We start from the raw sequence: 21925 nt of genomic DNA on the forward strand, positions 1-21925 counted from the left end.
TTCTGCAGGCAGTATCTATCTTACACCTAGTAATATATGCCTCTCCATCCTTACATTTGTCCTCTAGTCATCCCTGCTTAACCATTTTGCACTTTCTGCCGATCTCATTTTTGAGACGTTTATATTCCTTTTTGTCTGCTTTACTCTTGTTATGAACCACATATTACATTAGGAAGTAATACAATTGTAATTGTCCCTATGTCCCTGATGGTACTGTTTCAAGATATTGCATTATCAGCCTAAAACAATTTTCTGACTGTATCGTACTCTTCTTTCGAACAGATGGAGACCTGCTTTTTATTCTACATCATTTCATAAGACTACGTCATGGGACAGTACTTAGTACAAATATGCCACCAATCACCCAGCGACAGATCGAATAATTTCGTTACGTTGCTTAGCTGTTTGCGGTATCCAATAACATGTATAACTTCTATACATTTCGATAAATTCAGCAATGAGTTGTCTAGACCACTGTCATTTTAAAACTCACTATGCACACACAGACGAGAAACACTAGAATTAGTTAACGTAGAAAAAAACCTATTTGTTCGAAAGAAGACTACGGTCAAAATATTGTTTGAAGCTGATAATGAAAGATCTTGAAACGGTGCCTGATTCAAATACGTTTCACGCGCCAGATTTGCGATCTACTGTCCACGCGGTCCAACTTGTATGAGCAGATGTGATTTGAACCCACAGATTTGAACAATTTAACCAAACCTCCAACTCCAGTTTTCAGGTTTGGGGACATCTTATAGCTGCGGAAATCTCCTATTCAGACACAACGGTCTATCTGCGCGGATGTTATGTGCGCAGACATTTGCGTGGTAGATCGTTGCGTGTGGTCTGGCCTTTAGCCCCAACTTCACTACAATTCCCACAGATGATTTGGATGAAGCAATACAAAGTGGATACAAATTAATGTGTCATTTAACATGTGTAGTGATGCATATCATCTGTTCTGAACTTTTAAAAATGCAAGCTTTTTGTTTCCGTATTATCAAGTATATCTAATTCAAATAATGTTATTCATTCACAGTTAATTGTTTGTGTTTCTACCATGCCCAGTAGATTCCAAAATAAGAAAATATAAAGTCAAGCTAGTCTGTTACACAGTATAATTATTGCAAAAATAAAACTGCGTAATAACACACCTTATTTCAGCTGTTTGCTTTCTTTTGTTTTGTAGACACATTTAGCTTATTGCTTTGAGGTGAGTTGGCTGCACTGGATACATGGTTACACCAGCTGTGAAGTGTGAGTTGGGTTGTGCACCGGTGCGAGTTTGTATTAAATAGCAGATATTTTTGAAATGAATGTGTGTTATGTCAAGCTTATTGTATTCTGTGAAATGATTATTGAATAAAATCTCTCTGTGAAGGAGATGTACTAGTCTCGAGCTTCTTAACAGCAGAGGTACACGCATCGTTAAATATCTTCCAGTGCGCAGTTATGGAAAATAAGCAGGATCCGAAGAATAAAGAATTCATTTCCAAGTCAATGGCAGAATATATGAAACTAATAGAAAAACAAAATCTAGAAAGAGTTCAAAAACTGCAGAAGACAAGAAGAAATAATCTTATTACAGCTGGAATACTTGGTGCAGCAGTAACAGGAATTTACTTTTATTCTATGTATTCCGTGAAGCAAGAAACCTTTTTGGATGATTTTGAGGAGCCAAAGAAAATCAGTCAATAACTCATTGTAAATCCTGGTAGTGGGTTTAATCGCATGTGAAATATTTGTAGGGAAGTTCATAAACTGAAAGATGACTGCCGTGATTTCAAGCTCCCTTCCTAAGACTGCTACGGAATTGTATCGTTTACCTCCACTACCGACCATAAGAGATTTATTGAGACTGTATCGTCTAAGAGCAATAAAGCAACTGTCCCAGAACTTTTTAATGGACCAGCGTTTGACTGATAAAATTGTACGTGCCGCTGGAAGAATAAAGAATGGTCATGTATGTGAGATTGGTCCAGGTCCTGGAGGAATAACGCGATCAATTATTAACAGAGGTCCAGAAAGAGTCGTGGTGATTGAAAAAGACAGAAGATTTGGCCCATCACTAGAGGTAAGTGAAGTTATTTTCATTGGTTTGTTCAACAAAATGCCCACAAAATATTGTATTAAAGTAATGTTTGTTCGCAAGGTTCCATGAAATCGTTATAAACTTGGAATTGAAACGAATTTCGAACTAAAAGTAAAATGTGCTCACTTCAGCTATAGGAAGATGTGCTACCAGCTGTAATAAAGTTCATTGCTAATAGTTTGCTCCTCATGTGATCAACGCAGGGTTTGTAGCACTCTGCCCATACTTTTGTCATTGTATTCCTAACCTTGAAGAAAAATCCGCAATTGAAAATTTACACGAGATTTTGTAAGTAAATGAAGCTGCATATGGATATTTTTACATAGTCTACATATATTTTTCAATTACTATATATATTTGGACTAACCACAATTTATTATCCTTGGTTATCAATATTGCCTCTATCAATTATTCTTACATAGTCCAAGAAAGTTTATCTCAGAATGGCTCAAGTCAGCACTAATCATACTTTGTTGCTAATGTACTTAACAGAAACCCTGAACTGTAACTATAAAAGTGAAGGCTCTCCTTCATGGTAGGATTTTTGGAACAAAGTGTATGAATGAATGCGTTAGCCTATATATGGAAGTATTTACTTGTAAATGCTGTGATACACATCATAAGATGCAAGATGTGTTGATTAGAAATTAATGTAGAGGGATTGTTTTTTAATATTATTTTTCGTCGTACTAGTCATTGGTCTGAAGTCAACCATATACCTGATGCAGCCCTGTGACAGCTAAGCAAACCCAGAGTTGTTAAAATCAAAAATTTTGTCTCTTTAATTTAATCGCTGTGGGTTCTTGGTGAAACATTGTAAATCAGCTAAACAAACGCTGTTTTGGTCTTGTTGCACAATTTTATGATTAACTTTACTGGACAACCTGGGTTTTGGGTTATAAGCCCATTTTTCAACCTAGGCTGTGCAATAACAATAAAAGTGGAAACAAGGAAAAAACAATGTTTGTGTAGTTAATTTGTGTCTGTGTGTGTAGAAAGTTTGGTGCTGATCAGGAATTGGCATTAATAGCCATACATGAAATAAACCACAGTGAAGTTCATCAGTGTTAAGCTAGGTAACAAACCAAAATGGACCCAGGATGTATATAAAATAACCAGGACGCCCTGAATGACCTACTTGTATCTAGAAGCACATTATCACTCGTAGTTTTGACTTGAAGAAAAGTTTTGTATCTTGTTTTGCATACTTTATAACTTTGTGTCGTTGCGTGGAACAGACTTTGAGCCAATACATCACTAAGCTAAAAAAGGATTGATTCAACAAAATCAAGCAGTACTGTGTAAAATGGATTAAACACATCTTCTTACTAGTTGTCTTCAAAGGTACTGGAATTTTTAGACACTCTTGCCAGTACATTTATACTACATGTGTCTTTACTGCTGGGTCATTGCATGTCCAGTCTACAAGCCATGACACCCATTACTGTACTGCTTTAGTATCTAATATCATGAACTATTCTGTTGGTAGCAATTGCTGAAAGTGTGATGCAATGCAGTACTTCAAATTGATCCGTAAATATATGAAAATTGGCTGTAATTTTTAAACAAATATCCTTTTGGACATTTAGTTTATGAAAACATGTTAGAATTGTCCAATTAAATTTTTGTAAATTAATTTTATTGTTAAATTAGAAAACATATTTTGAACAATTGTGCCCCCCCCCCCTCTGGAAAACACTGAAAAAATTAGAAAGTGAAATACAAATAATAAAGTTTCATCACACAGAAAGATAAGTTTTGAGAAATGAATGGCAATGGTGAAGTGAAGTCCCATGCTTCTTGACAGAACCCAATACTGTCAACACTGCACAAAATGCTGCTGCTGCAATCTGCATTCAAGTTGATTCGGACCTATACTTGTGACAAGACAGTTTAATGCTTAGATAATATTGCTTGTGTGAGAACCACTTTTCTTCCACCAACTTCGAGGACACTCTGCTCAGAGAATAAGTACGGCCTGTTGCTGTGGTGATGTCAACTTCACACAGAATATGAGAGAAAGAAATGTCACGAACATCATTATCAGGCTAATAGGATGAGTATGGACCATGAGGATGCATGAACCTTACTGTGACATCCCTTTTACAATTCATCTTCTCAACAATTCCCAAATATCAAGAATGCACATGCAACATAGCAGTTAGGCAGTACAGCGCATTATGGCATTAGTGGCGGAAGTGCATCTGAGAAATACTGCATGATACTAAAATCCCTATCACAGCTCAGCTTTTGCTCCAGTTTTGGTTGGTGATATTGGGACAATGTGATGCATAGATTGTGTTCCAAGAACTGTTTTTGCACTTGTGAAGTGCCGAGAAAGGTAATGTCTGACTTGTACCATCTTTTGAAACAAAGAGAACTGAAATGCCTTTCAGGTTCTCGCGGCAGAATTAGACTAACTGTGAAGCTGTTAATATTTGAGCATTATAAACTCCTTGCAAACTTGTTTTTGTGACAAGTTTTTAACAGTGCCACCAATAGCATCACAGGGGGATTTTCCATGGCTGGTAGCAAAACAGGGCCAGCTGCACTTTATGTTGAAGTTGTGTTCACGGTAGCAGATATTTCTGAAATTCTTACAATTATTATATTGTGCAGCACAACCATCATTGAAATATTCAACATACACAAGATGAATTTCTGGAAGTTCTTACTTTAAAAAAAAAAAAAATTCAATACAATCTTCTGAGTCTGGTACACCAAGGCAACATCATGTTCTAGATCATCAGAGACAATACAAACACTTTTTGTAATATATGTAAACAGTGTGAAGAGTGCAGCTGCCATTGTTCCTTCTTCATTTTCAGATAATCAGATTGTGACTGAGGAATAAAGGAGTGTGGAGTAAGTTTTCAATTTTCTTAATTAGTGTGTCACAGAATTCTCTGATAGAGAAGTTATTTGAACTCTTAGTCATTCTATCAGTTGGTACCCATTGACTGAGTGAACCATCTCATCAGGATCTTAGTCTTCTATTTCATTTTGTAAGTGGGTTTGAAGCAATGATCTGGTAGGGCATTTTTCACACAGACGAAGCATACAGGTTCGGTTATTTATATCACAAGTTATTATTTTAATTAGCTCCTTTAATTTTTCTTTAATAGATATGGAATTTAGAAGCAATTTAACATTCTGGTGGTAAATAAACACACACATGGTATGTGTTCCTGATGATCCTGCAAGTATACTCTGTTGAAGAGGAGCAAACTTTGAGACTCCTACTTTGTCTTCGGGATACTTTTATTATACAGAGAATACAGTTCAGTTAAGTTACTTGAAACAATGCGCTTTTGTTCATAGGTATTTATCCTGGTGCTCACTGTTATTTTCCCAGGCATTATTCTTGTCTTTTCGTTATTCAAATAAAAACTCTTTACTTATTGCACTGTATCTTGTGACAATGTCTTTCCTCTTTTCTGCTGAGCCATCGATAAAATACCATTCCCCTTTAAAAGAGCTCTTGCTTGTCATACCAAATATTCAGAAACCTGAAATTTGGAACTGACTTTCTGTCGAGACCAAGTTGGCAGCACAAGAGTAAGTAACTGAATTTTTTTCACGATTATTTGCATGTTCAAGTTTGTTTGATTTTGTCCATGAGTTCATGATGATGTTTTGCCTTTTCTTCCAGTTCTGTTAAATCACTGTCAAGGACAGTGTCTGCATCTGGAGCCAGGTCAGCCTGATATGTATGTGAAATCTTAGTTTTCAGAGCCCCAGCTAATGCTTCCAATTTTTGTTTGGCTGCTCCATACCGACTATGCCGAGCTGAACGCACCTTTGCAGGAAATACTCCTAAGCTATTTAAGCTAGTATTGAGCACAGATTTTTCAGGAGTCTACGTCATCACATTACTGTCATTTACATAGTCTGGTGATGAGTTGTCACTTGCTTGTCTTTATTAATAAGTTTCTCCTTAGGAATAACACTAAAGCCTCTTATTTTGAAGGTCTTTGCCTTTTCTAAAGTCATTTCATGCCATCCAGATGAAACAGATCGGTTATGGTACTTGAAGGAATCACAGCAAATTTTCTTATGTAGAGGGACTCTGTGCAGGTACCTGTCTTTGTGTTTATAAAATAAAAACACACGCACACACACACACACACACACACACACACACACACACACACACACACACACACACACAGAGAGAGAGAGAGAGAGAGAGAGAGAGAGAGAGAGAGAGAGAGAGAGAGATATCTTGTTCTTCACTGGTCAGTTCATTTACACAAGTCAGGGCATTATCACATATATCTTGCAGATACTGTCCAAGAAAACACTGCCTACTTGTACTATCCATACTGCTTCAGTCATAAAACCAATATTTGTCGTAAATAATTCAAAAAATAATTGGTGTAACCTAAAAAGTAATTAAATAATGAAAAATCATTATATCCCATTGTTTCATTACAGTCACATTATTGTAACATTAGGGGACTTAACTTTTGTTTTGGAATGAATAGTTAAAAACTGTAGCTACTGAATTTTTAACCAATAATTGACTCTGGGTACAACTAAGTAAAAGAGCTCAGAACTGCGTGCTCGGTGAACACATGACTTAAAACAGTGCTCCCAGATATTATTTGTTTATTTCTTTTACAGTAATGTTGTATTTTGTGCTTCCCATTATTTCTACAAACTGATTCTTTTTATGTGATGTAATGAAATATTTATAATAATATTGTAAACTTTTCAAAGGTATCTATGAGGGATATACCTTTAAAAATTGTTTAAAAGAAATTATTTACGATTTTTTTCTGGGATGTAGATAATGGATATTCACTACAAGAAGCAAGACTATAAAAATATAAACTGTCCTCTTCCACTAAAATAAAATTCAAGCTTCCACTGCAAAAACTGTAGGAACTATTGCATTTTTAAATTATAAAGCCTGAATCCCTGAATCTATACAACTTCGTTTTATCGTAAGTGAAAAGTTGTTGACCTGCAACATTCACATTTTGGAAATGTGAATATATCTAGGTATACTTCCACCACCCGAAATTTCAAGGATATGTGTGGTGATGGGTGTCATTTCCGAAAATTCCTGGATGATTTGACGTGGAATGACCCTGCCAGTAATAACCAGTACAAGACAAAATAATGATTTTCATGTAGATAGTGTGTCCTTATTTTGTGTTCGGGGTGTGCTGAGGTAAAGATATTCAACAATATGCTATCCAACAGAAAGAAAGAAATTGCTTATCCTATCGGTTTAAAATAAAATAGAAAACACCATGCTACCCACATTGATTAGATATGTCCTAGCACTGCAAATAAAAAACAGCATTACTCATTGTAATAGGCATCAGTTCTAAGGGAATGTTGACAGTTACTGTTCTTTGATAGGTGTCAGTGTTTCGCTGAAGTCAATTTTACTATGTTAAATTTGGCCCAAGTAAGTGCAGATAGGTCACATCTCTTTAATTGTAATTTTTTTGCAGTTTCTAATGAGTACTTCGGTTATCATTTGTAATGGGATCTAGTGACATGGAAGTGAATATGTGAATGGATGTGCTACCCTGCTTTCAAGTTCCACCGATTGATTTTGTTCAGTTTTGTTTAGACATTTTGTACAGCAGACTAAATCATTCATCCAGAAATTGTTTATACAATGGTATAGGATTTATCAGATAAATACACAGAAAAACACCACAATTCTAGGATTTACCTGAAGTTTTTGAAGAAAAGCATGGGAAAACCAAATCCTGATGACTGGACAGTGCATGAACCTTCGTTCCCCAAAATTTGATGCAAGTGTCTTAACGACTGTGCTGTAGCTCATTAGATTATACACTGCTCTTTTGTTTCTATGCACTTGCAATTTAAGCATGAAAACATGAAAAATAATAGCACACTGCTCATGTATTTCAACACTTACTACTGTTCACACCATACACACTTGCAGATGATTTCAGGACCAAGACAGTGCTATTACTGCTCTGTTCAATCTCCGTGTTTTCCCTTCAACTTCTCTGAAAAACTGTGTCAGCATCCCTCCATGATGATGATAAGATGTTGAGCATAAGAAGATGGTGAGACATTACTGTAATGCATAACAGGCTTTGTGTGTATGATTTTCTTGTAAAAACTGGTACAGTGTGGGCATATATTATATGATAAGGGTGTTTTAATTGTTACGTTCTTGTTAACACTTAGATTTCTGATGAATACTTAATTATATTCTGTGTGTTATCTAAGAGATACATTTAGATTGTCCTTTTACTTAAAAGTATTCTGATCTTTCTTTTGTATCCTCCAACAGTTTATTACACAATTTGAATTGCTGATGGAAAATTCTGTTTTGATTTTTATGTTTCCTTGGTAAATGTAAATCTGAATTGTCTTTTGCTACATGCCCGCAAATATAAGTACTTGTCACTTAGGTCTTGCTTATTATTATTTTTCCTTATATGCACAGCATTATCGTAAATATTCTTATTTTTAATCAGTTCTTAACAGCGAACCTGACTACTACTTCATTTATTGGAATTGAGCATTACAGAAGCATCAGATTCTACCCATCTGCTTTGACCCATGGCATCATCAGTATTGTGCAAGCAGCATACGAAATGACGACAATGATGTCACTACATACATATGCCAACAATCATGGAAAAAAGAGACAGAGAAACTTATCACTTCAAAAATAAATTGAAACTAACAGAACAACCATGGAAAATTTGGGGTTTAGTGCGGGGACAAGCTAACAACACAACAAGAAAATAACACCGCACAATCCCAAAACAAATGATATACAAAAAATTTAAATTGCCACTTTCCACTACACCAACACCACCACATGAATTGGACATTTCCTTTGAGCTGTATAGCTGAACTGCAGCTATGAGTACCAAACAAACAACTCCCACAACTTCAAAAAGTGGAACCAAAGCCCCAACAACTCAAAAACCTAAATACCCCTTAATCACTACATCAGTTAAAACACAACCGACCTACCACAAATGTACAACCCACAAAGCCGATAACACCACGTATGTGTCCCTAGTTCGAGCTGCCAGAACTCTTGTTGACCTCATGTTGCCACAAATGTGACACCTCACATATTCAGCAGTAAGACCGAACATCTGCAGAAATTATATGTTGGACTGTATCACTGCCCATCTCAGAATGTAATGATTAACTCATGAACTTTACTGTGTATCCATATGTAACAAAAAGCCATAAAAAAGTTAGACTTTTTGCTTCACAGCAAACACCAAACTAATCAGACTTAACAAAAAAAATTATAACCCAATGAAAACCTTTTCACAACCCCCATTGCTGCACCAACTTCCTAAAGTCAAAACCATGTTGTTAGCACGGTGGCAACCAAAACTGTAACTCACCTGATGCCACACATTAAATGCAGCATGTCCACAACCAGAGCACGTGATCAAATACAAAAACACAACACGTTCAAACATAACCAACTCAAAAACGCCGCACTGTAGTCTCGTCGCACACCAAAACACCATTACATCCCAGTTAATAGCAGACGTGTGGAATCGGGTACTTCCACTGACCTGAATAGAATGTGACCACACGACACTGGCTGGGGTCAACTTCAGCATTCAGTGGCACTGATGTGCTTTGACCATGAATTAATTGTTTTATGTTGCGTGATGTCATGGTGATGCAGCATATTTGAATTGGATTGTGTTTACAGAGGGCATGTTGGGATATGTGGTTGCAAACTCTTGTGTGGACTGTTTGTTTCTAAAGTGTTTGTGACTATTGTAAGTGATATTGGTGACCTTCAGTACTTCGTGTGATAGTAATATTTCAAGAGTTTGTGGCAGTTTGTTAGAGTATTTTTTAGGTTGGCAATTACGGACAATAGACTCATTTTCTGGTAGGGGATTATTAGTGTGGTGTGCTGTTTATGGTTGGGTTTTTTGTGTTAGGCATTCATACGACAGTGAAGATCACGATAGGGCTCTGCATGCTGCAATGGGGAACGGCATTTTGAGCACAATGAAATTTCTCCAGTAATGTAGCTTAACACTGTGTCCTCCGAAGACACCACAGTGGTGTAGTGCGCGAAATAGCGGTCAACGGCCAGTGACACCACAGTGGTGTCGGGATCATAGTATCGCGCGGTGGCCGGCGACAGCACTTACGTATCTTTTGCATTCTGTTGGTGTTTTGTTTAGGTAGCAAGTTACACTCGTCAACAAGTTTTTTTGGTTTGTTTTTATAAGTACTTGTGACCTTTCATCATGGCAGACGATAGAGGCGATAAGATTATTTACGATGAATGCACGGACGTCTTGTCTGACGTTCCGGACGACTTGGCCGATTGGGAAGAAGACATTGGATATGAAGTGGATGAAAGTGAAGCGGAAACGTCGGAAGATAGTGAAATACGTCCAAGAAGAATTCGGCGAACGCTACAGTTGCCAACTAAAGATTCGGGTGAATCAGACAAAGAAGACACTGCATAGTGGTCACACTTCGATTTACTGAGGATCAATAATAAATTTGAAGTATCTCCGGGTCCAAACATATTTCCCAAAGATACACAGAGCATCGATGATATCGTAGAATTATATATTAGGAACAATCTATTTGAATATATTAGCTACGAAACCAACAAGTACTACAGTCAGAATTGCAATAGAAGGAAACTGAATAACAAAAATACCAAATTTGTCAACGTTACTGGATCTGAACTTTGAAAATGGTTTGGGCTCGCTATCCTTATGGGAATTGTGAAAAAAGCAAGGCTCGATGATTATTGGTCAATGAATCCGTTGATAGACACACCGATATTTCGCAAAACGATGTCCCGCAACCGATCAAGACAAATATTATCATTTTTACATTTTTTCCGACAACAACAGTAAACCGGATAATGCCGACTGGCTTTTCAAAGTGCAATTCGTAATTGATTATTTTTCCAAAAAGTTTAAACAAACTTTTAATCTAAGTCAAAACATCTCAACTGATGGACAGTTAAATTTTAAAGTTTACAATCCATCGAAAATTATGAAATATGGCATACATATTTGTATGCTGTGTGATTCGAGTACGGGATGCATTTCTTCATTCAAGATATCTTCCGGCACTGGACAGCCATTAGCACAAACAGTGATGGAGCTATTGGCACCTTCTTATAGAAAGTGGCAGCACAACTACATGGAAAGTTATTATAACAGTGTAGAACTTGCAGAAAAGTTACTTGGAAAGAAAATTAGTGTGTGGTACGATACGGCAAAATAGAGGACTTACTGAAAAAATAAAGCACGCAAAAGTCAGTCTGTTTGAAGCTTGTCATCAACGGAAAGGTGAAGTACTCGCACAGGTATGGAGAGCTTCGAAAACTAAAACGATACGAATGATCTCTACAATACATGATGCTACTTTGCCTGACACTCGAAGAAAATTTAGAAAAACCAATTACACAATAAAAAAACCTGAAAGTGTGTTAGACTACAACAAATACATGAAAAGAGTGGATCGGGCAGACCAGTATTTGAGTTATTACCCTATGTACAGAAAAAATATAAAATGGTCAAAAAAGGTTTACATGTATCTATTTGATTGCTCATTATTTAATGCATTCCTTACATGGCAATATTTCAATACAGAACACAAGTGTCTCCGATTTCACACTTTTTTATTGAAAGTGTCCGATTCGTGGATGAAAGGCCATGCACCTGCTTCTGAGCGAAGCTTTGAGGTTGCCGTTACATCGCGTACGTCTCATCATGATCCGGTTGACAGACTGTCCGGTCACATAAAGCAACACCAACTAATAGTTATTTCTGAAACGGATAAACAAAAATGAAGAAACTGCCACGTGTGTTCCAAAAACAAAAAAAAAGGAGAACAACAAACTTAATGTTCAAGTCTTGTGGAGTTGCGCTACATCTTGGAGACTGTTTTGCCGCATATCATACAAAAGAGAAATACTAAGTACCAAGGACAATGCAAATAAACATATGTATGAAACAAACAAATTTTATATTTATTACGTGTGTATATCTTCGAAATTTCATGAAAGTAGGGGAACAGGGTTGTGAACTTAAACTTAACAATTCATAATCTCCCGATAATGTCAAGAACGGCCGGTGACAAGCCAAGTTATCCAAATTATCGCTGTCGGCTCCAAGCGAATGAATTTGTAAGAGACGTGCCGACAGCAAAGTTTGCCAAATATGTGAAGTGTTAAGTTTGTAGAGAATGTATGAGAGTGACCTAAGTTGATGCAACTAGGGCCCAGGGATGAGCATATGGGGCGGTGTCAGTGGGACAATGTATGGTATTCTATCCAGAGTGTTTCCTGATATCAGAATTCTAGACTTGCTATTAAAGGGTTGTTCATTGATACATTATTTTTCCTGTCATTAAATTGCTATATTTATGTATCAACTGACTTTCATTGGTAAGTATGCTTTTATTTATTTATTTTGTAGTAGTAGTAGTAGTAGTAGTAGTAGTAGTAGTAGAAGTAGAAGTAGAATATATGGCAAGTGTATTCATCTGCATATTTGCATGTTTCTTGTATGTCAAAATTGCTGTTAATGCAGTTTTTTGTGAAATTTTGCATTATGTTGTTAATTTTTGTTGGTGATTATGTTGTATTGTGTTAGATAGTTATCATGGAGTTTTACATACATTGATAAAATTACTTTTTCAATATTAGGTATGTGAGTGAGTTTCGGTTTTGTAGTACCGCTACCAGCCTACCTGATGATGCCGGTACTGCCTTTTGTTAATTGTTGCAGTTTGTTCCTGTTTACTGGTCTCGCCTTTATGCTTTTTGTAATGTTAAATATTTATGATATTCCTGTTCATATTAGTCTTCCAGGTTGAGCTGAAACGTGTACTGTTGTTGTCAGTTCCATCTTACATTAGTTTTCATTTTTTTTCTTCTTTGCATTGTGTATCAATCTTGCTTATTGCGGTGCCATTTGTTTTAGCATTTTTTGTAGTAGTATCTAGAGGAATGTTTTATGTGAGTCGACAGCTTTGACCAGTGAAGTAGGAAATATGCGACAAATGCCATAAACAATATGCCAGTTGTAACATAATGTTATTGTAGACTTTTCCAGTGGCCTCAGCTACAGATCACTCTGTCACCTCGGCAAGGTTTTTACAATATTACATTCATTGACTTTGCCAACTCTCAACAAAACTGCCACCTTACAACCAAACCTAGACCTTGGGCAAAGCGACGGATCAATCTGCCACCACAATCTGTCCTTTTTTTTCTATTTTTTTCCTTTATATTCATTGGCTTCAATAACTAACAACGAAACTGTAAATATATGTACGAAAAAGTAACATTACAGCAACTGTTAACATTACATTGCTAGCGAAAGCTGATGACTGGTGTTGAACATAATTCTTGACCATTTGTTGTAGTGTTGAGTTTTAAAGTTGAGCTATATAGATAAAATAATGTTTGACACCAGTTAGTTTGTTGGCTGTTATTGTGCAATTTTTGCTTTTTTTAAACTATTCTTTGTTTCATTCTTACATTTTGTATGTTTTACCTATAATGTGATTTTGCAGTTGTTAAACTAGATGTTAGTTTCTCCCCATCTCAAAGCTCCACTTTCTTGCAGTAGTACCATTAGCTTCAATATTTATTATTAAGAATTTGTACAACTCTGTTTCATCATCCTAAAATCATGTTCATGTTACGTGTTGGGGCTTTGTTTGTGTGATGTCATTCGTCAAAGCCGTAAGTGGTATCAATCACCCTGGTTTATCCACTGGCTGTACACAGTTATGATAGGACCCTAACGGCATAACATGCTGCTGATATTTTCTTTGCCAGTGTCTTTCCTTCCGTATCAGATGACAATATTCGTTCATAGAAGCAATAATAATGTCAGCTGTGTAGATTTGCAGAATACATAGTTTTATTTTGTGCCACACTGTTAATCAAAGCACAGTTACTGTATTGTGGTTATGTAAACTGCAGTCACTGTGTGGTGAAAATTTGTATAAAAAAATAATCTGTTAATATCCTGTTATCACATTGCTTATTTATAATGTGATGTGGACAAATAAAATTATAATGAACAATTTTGGATCACATTTCTCCTTAACTATGACACATATTTACCTCATGTAATAGTTGTTAACCCTTTGTAGGACATGGTACAAGAGTGTTTAAAAGAAATTATATTTCTGTAAGATGTTTTTCGTATGGTACAAAAGAAAAAAGTGAAACTGCAGAATGTTGTAAATTATGTAAAATCTGAATCTCTCAGATTCAGTTAGACATCTATATCTCACCGTTGTGTAATTTGATATCAGTTAGCTCTTAAATTGGTATTGGGGTAGTTATGTTTAAATATGAGCTATAAAAAACTTTTGATGAAATCGTAAAATTAGGAGGAGACAGAGTGGTAGACAGGTACTTACCTTCACTTAGTGCAATGCCAAGTACTGTCAATACATGCATTTAAAAATAGAAAAACTACACCTAGCTTTCAGAACTGTTAGTTCCTTCATAAGTCAGTACCGACATTAGACTGTTTTTTATTTGCAGTGTTATACTACACGATCATGATTTCGGCTTCAAAGTGCCATTTAGGCACTATATAACACTTAATACACTTGATAATGGCTCTTTGAAGCCGAAATCATGATCTTGTAAATGTAACACTGCAAATAAAAAACAGTCTAATGGCGGTACTGACTTCAAAGATATTGCTAGCTAAATGGTCTGATGAGGTAGAATGTCCTGTTATGAAGATGAGCTGAGTGATAACAAAATTTTTGATATGTTCTGTGCAGTAGTTAAATATGAAGACATGGGTGAAAACTGAGTATGCAAAATTTATTGACATTCTTTTTTAGTCACAATTTTCTCTCTTTGATTGTTAGAATTGGGGTAGTTGCATATGACAGATTTTGCAAAATAAGTTGTCTTTATTATATGCTGATAGGCATTTTTTTTGTTTTGTTACAGTTGTTGGCTGAAGCAACTGGTGGAAGAGTGGAAATAATCTATGGTGACATTCTTAGCGTCAGAATGGATAAATTGTTCCCAGAAGCAACCAAGGTGATGTGGGAAGATTCACCACCCAATATTCATTTAATTGGAAACCTGCCTTTTAATGTTTCAACACCTCTTATTATTAAATGGCTGCATGATATTTCTGTTAGGTGAGCTATAGTTTGAAGTATGAAGTGGTTTGTGACATAGTGAATTATAATTCGGAATTTAATTTATACAGATCAGTGAAGGATATGAGCTATGTTTTCAGTGGTGGAATAGATTTGCAATTAGATTGTTATTTCGGTAATGGACAGTAGTGGATTCATCACTCACTCAGAATTAGTGCACAACACTTTCATGCACGCTAGTCATATGCTTCTCCAATTCCGTGAGCCTTGGATTTTAAAGAATTTGCTGCTTACAGTGGAAATAGTGTTTTTTCTTTCATTGGCTGGGGTTTAGCTTTGGTGCATGGCTTAATAAAATGTTTGAAAACAAGCAACTTGACTAATTTCAATATGTCATGTATGATAAAACTCCTAAAAACCACAGTACCCACCACCACATTCCCAAATTGTAGATACACTCACTGGACAAAATACTAACCACTCTCTTAAAAGTGCAGACTGCCCGCTTTGGTGTGCTGTAGACGATGTAGAACTGGTACCATGTGTTTGTGACACTCCCCACTGCTGAAGTAAGCCACGTCATTGAATTTGTGTATGTCTGCCAGTTGATCATATGGAGTCAGTGCGTTTACATGGTTCAATGTAGAGACACAACAGAGTGGCAGAAAGGAGCTGTTGTATTTAGACATATCTTTGACAATATTGTAGTTTCCTGTTGGTGTGTCAGTGTGAATGTCTAATGAGCTTGCAAGAAATTTTATATCATTTACAGTCAGGTACAGGTAATAAGAACATTGGTTGCAAAAAATATCCAAACCAATTGAGGCTGAAACGCACATTGTCAGTGACAATCAGTTTCAAACTAGGCAGGAATTGCTGCTGTCACTGAGTGCTGGTCCGTCTCAATCAGTTTCTTAGCAAAGATTGTAAAATGATCTATATGCAGTGGACATTTGGAATTGGGTACCCTACAAAAGGCCATTACTCATGTGGACACACACAGCTGCATGTCATCATCTACATCTACGTGCATACTCCACAATCCAGCCCACGGTGTGTAATGGAAGGTACCTTGTACCACCAACAGTCATTACTGTAAATTTCCCACATGCAGATGGAGCAAGAGGTAAATGCTGTCTGTATGCTTCTCTATGAGCCCTAATTTCTGTTATCTTGTCTTCATGGCCCATGGGCCATATACAAAATGTAGAATCATTCTGCAGTCAGCCACAAATATCAGTTTTCTGAATTTTCGCAGTAGTGTTTCACATAAAGGTCATCACCTTCCCTCCAGGAATTCTCACTTGAGTTCGTGAGCATTTCCATAGTACTCATGTGTTGTAAAAAATCTAGCAACAAACCTGTGAATTGCTCTGATATCTTCCTTTAATCAGACCTGAGGGGGGGGGGGGGGGGGAGGAGGGGGATCCCAGACACACATGCAGTACTGAAAAATGGGATGCGCTAGTGTCCTGTACATCATCTCCTTTGTAGATAAGCTAAATGTTCCTAGAACTTTCCTACTTAACCAAAGTTGACTATTTGCTTTCCCTGCTAGCGACTGTACGTGCTTGTTAGACAAAGTGATAGTGTCAGGTATCACAAACCACTAACACTGTATTTCACCATTAGAGGGTTGTTTTTCGTGCTTATGTCCATTACCTTATTATCCTAATTCAGTAGTTAACCTTTTCTCCAAACCTCTCTCCCAATCCGAAACCTCTGTCCTATTCAAAGGCCTCACCTTCAGCTCTACTCCCAGATTCAACCAAACAGCCCTCGTCAAAGATTTACTGTCCTACACTCGTACTCTCTGCAGGAAATATCACTTTGGCACAAAGAAAAATAATCCTAATCCTACTCCTTACGATCCAACTCCCCAAGACACTATCCAAATTGAACCCTGCCTGGAACAGTTGTGTCCTCCGTCACAGCGGGACCCACCTCCTCTTCCTCAAAATCACCCTCTCCAAACCTTCCAGGAATTTCTCACTTCTAGTCTTGCCTCTCAATCCTTCTTGTAAAACCTTAATCCTACTCCCAACATCACCACAGCTGAAGACCAGGCTATCCATGATCTGAAGGCTGACCGATCCATCGTCATTCTTCCGCCTGACAAGGGTTCCACGACCGTGGTACTTGATCGTCAGGAGTATGTGGCTGAGGGACTGCGTTAGCTTTCAGACAACACTACATACAAAGTTTGCCAAGGTAATCCCATTCCTGATGTCCGGGCGGAGCCTCAAGGAATCCTCAGAACCTTAAGCCCCCTACAAAACCTTTCACCTGACTCCATCAACCTCCTGACCCCACCGACACCCCGCACCCCTACCTTCTACCTACTTCCTAAAATTCACAAACCCAATCATTCCAGCCGCCCCATTGTAGCTGGTTACCAAGCCCCCACAGAATGTATCTCTGCCTACGTAGATCAACACCTTCAACCCATTACATGCAGTCTGCCATCCTTCATCAAAGACACTGTTACCCCCGGAAACCATCCTTGTAACCATTGATGCCACTTCCTTATACACAAATATTCCGCATGTCCTGGGCCTTGCTGTGATGGAGCACTTCATTTCATGCCGATCACCTGCCACCCTACCTAAAACCTTTTTCCTCATTACCTTAGCCTGCTTCGTGCTGACTCACAACTTCTTCACTTTCTAAGGCCAGACATACCAACAATTAAAGGGAATAGCAAGGATGGCCCCCTCGTACGTCAACCTATTTAAGGGTTGCTTAGAGGAAGCCTTCTTGGTTACCCAGGCCTGCCAACCTAAAGTTTGGTACAGATTTATTGATGACACCTTCATTATCTGGACTCACAGTGAAGAACAACTCCAGAATTTCCTCTCCAACTTCAACTCCTTTGATTCCCTCAGACTCACCTGGTCCTACTCCAAATCCCATGCCACTTTCCTTGACGTTGACCTCCATCTGTCCTATGGCCAGCTTCACACATCCGTCCACATCAAACCCACCAACAAGCAACATTACCTCCATTATGACAGCTGCCACCCATTCCATATCAAATGGTCCCTTCCCTACAGCCTAGGTCTTCATGGCAAACGAATCTGCTCCAGTCCTGAATACCTGAACCATTACACCAACAACCTGAAAACAGCTTTCGCATCCCGCAACTACCCTCCCGACCTGGTACAGAAGCAGATAACCAGAGCCACTTCCTCATTCCCTCAAACCCAGAACCTCTCACAGAAGAACCCCAAAAGTGCCCCACTTGTGACAGGATACTTCCCGGGTCTGGATCAGACTCTGAATGTGGCTCTCCAGCAGGGATACGACTTCCTAAAATCCTGCCCCGAAATGAGATCCATCCTTCATGAAATCCTCCCCACTCCACCAAGAGTGTCTTTCCGCCATCCACCTAACCTTCGTAACCTCTTGGTTCATCCCTATGAAATCCCCAAACCACCTTCCTTACCCTCTGGCTCCTAACCTTGTAACCGCCCCCCCCCCCCCCCCCCCAGTGTAAAACCTGTCCCATGCACCCTCCCACCACCACCTATTCCAGTCCTGTAACCTGGAAGGTGTACACGATCAAAGGCAGAGCCACATGTGAAAGCACCCACGTGATTTACCAACTGACCTGCGTACACTGTGAAGCTTTCTATGTGGGAATGACCAGCAACAAACTGTCCATTCGCATGTACGGACACAGGCAGACCGTGTTTGTTGGTAATGAGGATCACCCTGTGGCTAAACATGCCTTGGTGCATGGCCAGCACATCTTGGCACAGTGTTACACTGTCCGGGTTATCTGGATAACTCCCACTAACACCAACCTATCAGGACTCCGGAGATGGGAACTTGCCCTTCAATATATCCTCTCTTCCCGTTACCCACCAGGCCTCAACCTCCGCTAATTTCAAGTTGCAGCCATTCATACCTCACCTGTCATTCAACAACATCTTTGCCTCTTTACTTCCGCCTTGACTGACATCTCTGCCCATTCTCTTTGCCCTTACGTATGTCTGCTTGTGTCTGTATATGTGCAGGTGTGTGTGTGTGTGTGTGTGTGTGTGTGTGTGTGTGTGTGTGTGTGTTTCCCCCCTAAGGTAAGTCTTTCTGCTCCCGGGATTGGAACGACTCCTTACCCTCTCCCTTAAAACCCACATCGTTTTGTCTTTCCTCTCCTTCCCTCTTTCCTTATGAAGCAACTGTGGATTGCGAAAGCTTGAATTTTGTGTTTGTTAGTGTCTCTATCAACATACCAACGCTTTAGTTTGCTAAGTTACATCGTATTTGTTTTTAGATATATTTTTCCCACGTGGAATGTTTCCCTCTATTATATTTACCTTATATTTTTCTACATATAGAGTCTTTAGTCAAACCAAATAGAAATTCTATAAATGTCATCCTGTATTCTCTGACAGTCAAATGATGTTGTTTTCCCGTACATTACAGCATCATCAGCAACCATTAACTGATTGTTGCCACACTGCTCTGGGGCACCATTGATGATACCCTTCCCTCTCATGAATACTTTGCCGTTAAGGGCAACATGCTGTGTACCATTACTTTACAAGTCTTTTCCCCACTCATGTATCGGAGAACCAATTCCAAGTGCTCAGATCTGCATTAACAGTCTGCAGTTGGCACTGTGAAACACTTTCCAGAAATATGGGAATATGGAATCTGCCTGTTGCTCTTCATCCATGATTTGCAGGACGTCAACACAGAAAAGAGCAAGCAGAGTTTCACACTGGCAATGCTGTCTAGATCCATTGTATTTTTGGAAAGAAGCTTTTCTGTCTCAAGTAAATTTATTATATTTGAACTTTGAATATGCTCAAGAATTCTGCAGCAAACTGATGTTATTTTATGTTAGTCTGTAATTTTATGGGTCCATTCAATGGGCAACAACATACACTGGACAGTAGCTGACTAGAAACATGTAGTGCCATTTGTCAAAGTGATAGCGCGTGCCCCTCATTTGAGAGACACATAGGCACTGTAACACTAGTCCAATTATCAGATAAATCACCTGGTCATAAAATGTCTGTAACTCTTTGGAACAGTGGGTAAAAATAATAATTGACATTGACACAGTATGGTGGCTATAGTCGATCTAATCATCAGTGAGTGTCATATGCTGGATGTAGGGTACCATATGGTGCTGCGACAAGTATTCATGCTATAGTGTGTTTAAAATTAGTTGCAACTCTTTGACATTTCAGTATGGATTGAGTGGAGGAAAGTGTAGTTGCCAACATGTGCTGAATGAGTCAGGCAGGCCTGCTCGGTGCGCAACTTGTCAGGTCCGTAAGCTGGCCAATCTGCAATCTTTCTCAAACAATTTTAGAGAAACTATATAGTAATAAATTGTGAGTCTCACACACCTTATATCTTCATGCATCAGATTCGTGACGAATTACCTATTTTTTCGTTAATGGTATTAGTTATTGTGATATTTCAGTATTAGTTAAACTACTGCGAGAAATTCTTAAAGTTTGTAGTGAAAAATAGAGATCGCTACGAATTTGCATTTGGTGTGTTTTAAGTCGTCATACATTGCTGCATATAAAATTTAGATAACATATTGAATTATTCATTAAACCTCAGAGGACATCACTATCTATCTCCACTGTTCAGAAAATGGAATGTGTGTAAAGGTTTTCGTCATGAATGCACACGCCAGTGAAAAAGCCAGAAACAAGTATTCATAAATCTTCAGTCTGAGATATCAAAACAAGATTTTTGCAAATGATAGCACGCAAAGAGCAGAGTATTTTGTCATATGATTGATATGCAAAACTTCCACATCAACTGTGGTATTCAAGCAACTACAGATGTTTTTACAGTAGCCTGTGAAATGAAAACTGCTGTGGGTTTTGCAACAATGTAAATGAAGGTGCACATTTATTTCTATACTGAGAATGGGCTTTCTCATAACTAATGATGTGTCTCACCCTCTTTTGCTAGTTTAATAAAATGCTGTTTCTGTCAATGTTTCAACTGCAATAGAATGGTAGTGAGATGTATATCTTTTAACTCTGCTGTGTTAAAAAAAGAGAGAGAAAAAGAAAAAAAGGCACTTGCTAACACAGCAACAAAAGTGACATATTACTCAAAACTCGACACAGTCCTTCAAGAATCATTCTGCTGTGGCTGACAACTTGGGACCATTCCTGTGATGTAATTGTTGCAGTAACTTCTTTCGTTGGCATTTCAACTTCACTGAGTGTAAATTTCTTGTTTTTGCCACATTACTTTTCAGTTTTTACATAGGCCCATATATTCTCAGTCAGGTCTAAATGAGGATGATATGGAGGAAGCCTGATAAAACTACGCCCTTAGAACTAGCTTATTAGGCGACCTGGTAGCTTGGAGTTTTTGGCTTGTACAGTACTTGAAGTTCCATTAACTTCTCCTTACACAAGCTACCATATTTACTCGAATCTAAGCCGCACTTCTTTTCCGGTTTTTGTAATCCAAAAAACCGCCTGCGGCTTATTATTGAGTACAAAGCTAGCGGAAGTTCTGAAAATTGTTGGTGGGTGCCGCCACAACTTACTTCTGCTGTCGAATATATGTAGCTCTACACAGGCATGCTTTGTAGATAAATACTGGCGCCAAAATCTCTGTGTCAGTAAATAATTTTTTTTTAAAAAAGGTGGGAGATGAGCGTTTTTCTCCGCCTCGAGTTTCGACCACTGCATTTTCGTACATTATCCAACGAAGTAAATACGA

The 21925-nt window shown here is 38.1% G+C and overlaps 1 protein-coding gene across 1 annotated transcript in view; it reads left to right on the plus strand.

Moving 5' to 3' along the window:
- Positions 1-870: 870 nt before the first annotated feature.
- The window catches only part of LOC126354560 (mitochondrial dimethyladenosine transferase 1), a 43448-nt gene continuing 22393 nt past the window's right edge, over positions 871-21925 (plus strand). The window contains exons 1-2 of the mRNA XM_050004303.1: positions 871-2077; positions 15054-15250. Of these exons, the coding sequence (XP_049860260.1) occupies positions 1772-2077; positions 15054-15250 (503 nt within the window). The 5' untranslated portion in view covers positions 871-1771. The remainder of the gene's footprint in view (positions 2078-15053; positions 15251-21925) is intronic.

The sequence above is a fragment of the Schistocerca gregaria genome, chromosome 3 (assembly GCF_023897955.1).
Source record: "Schistocerca gregaria isolate iqSchGreg1 chromosome 3, iqSchGreg1.2, whole genome shotgun sequence".
Lineage (NCBI taxonomy): Eukaryota > Metazoa > Arthropoda > Insecta > Orthoptera > Acrididae > Schistocerca > Schistocerca gregaria.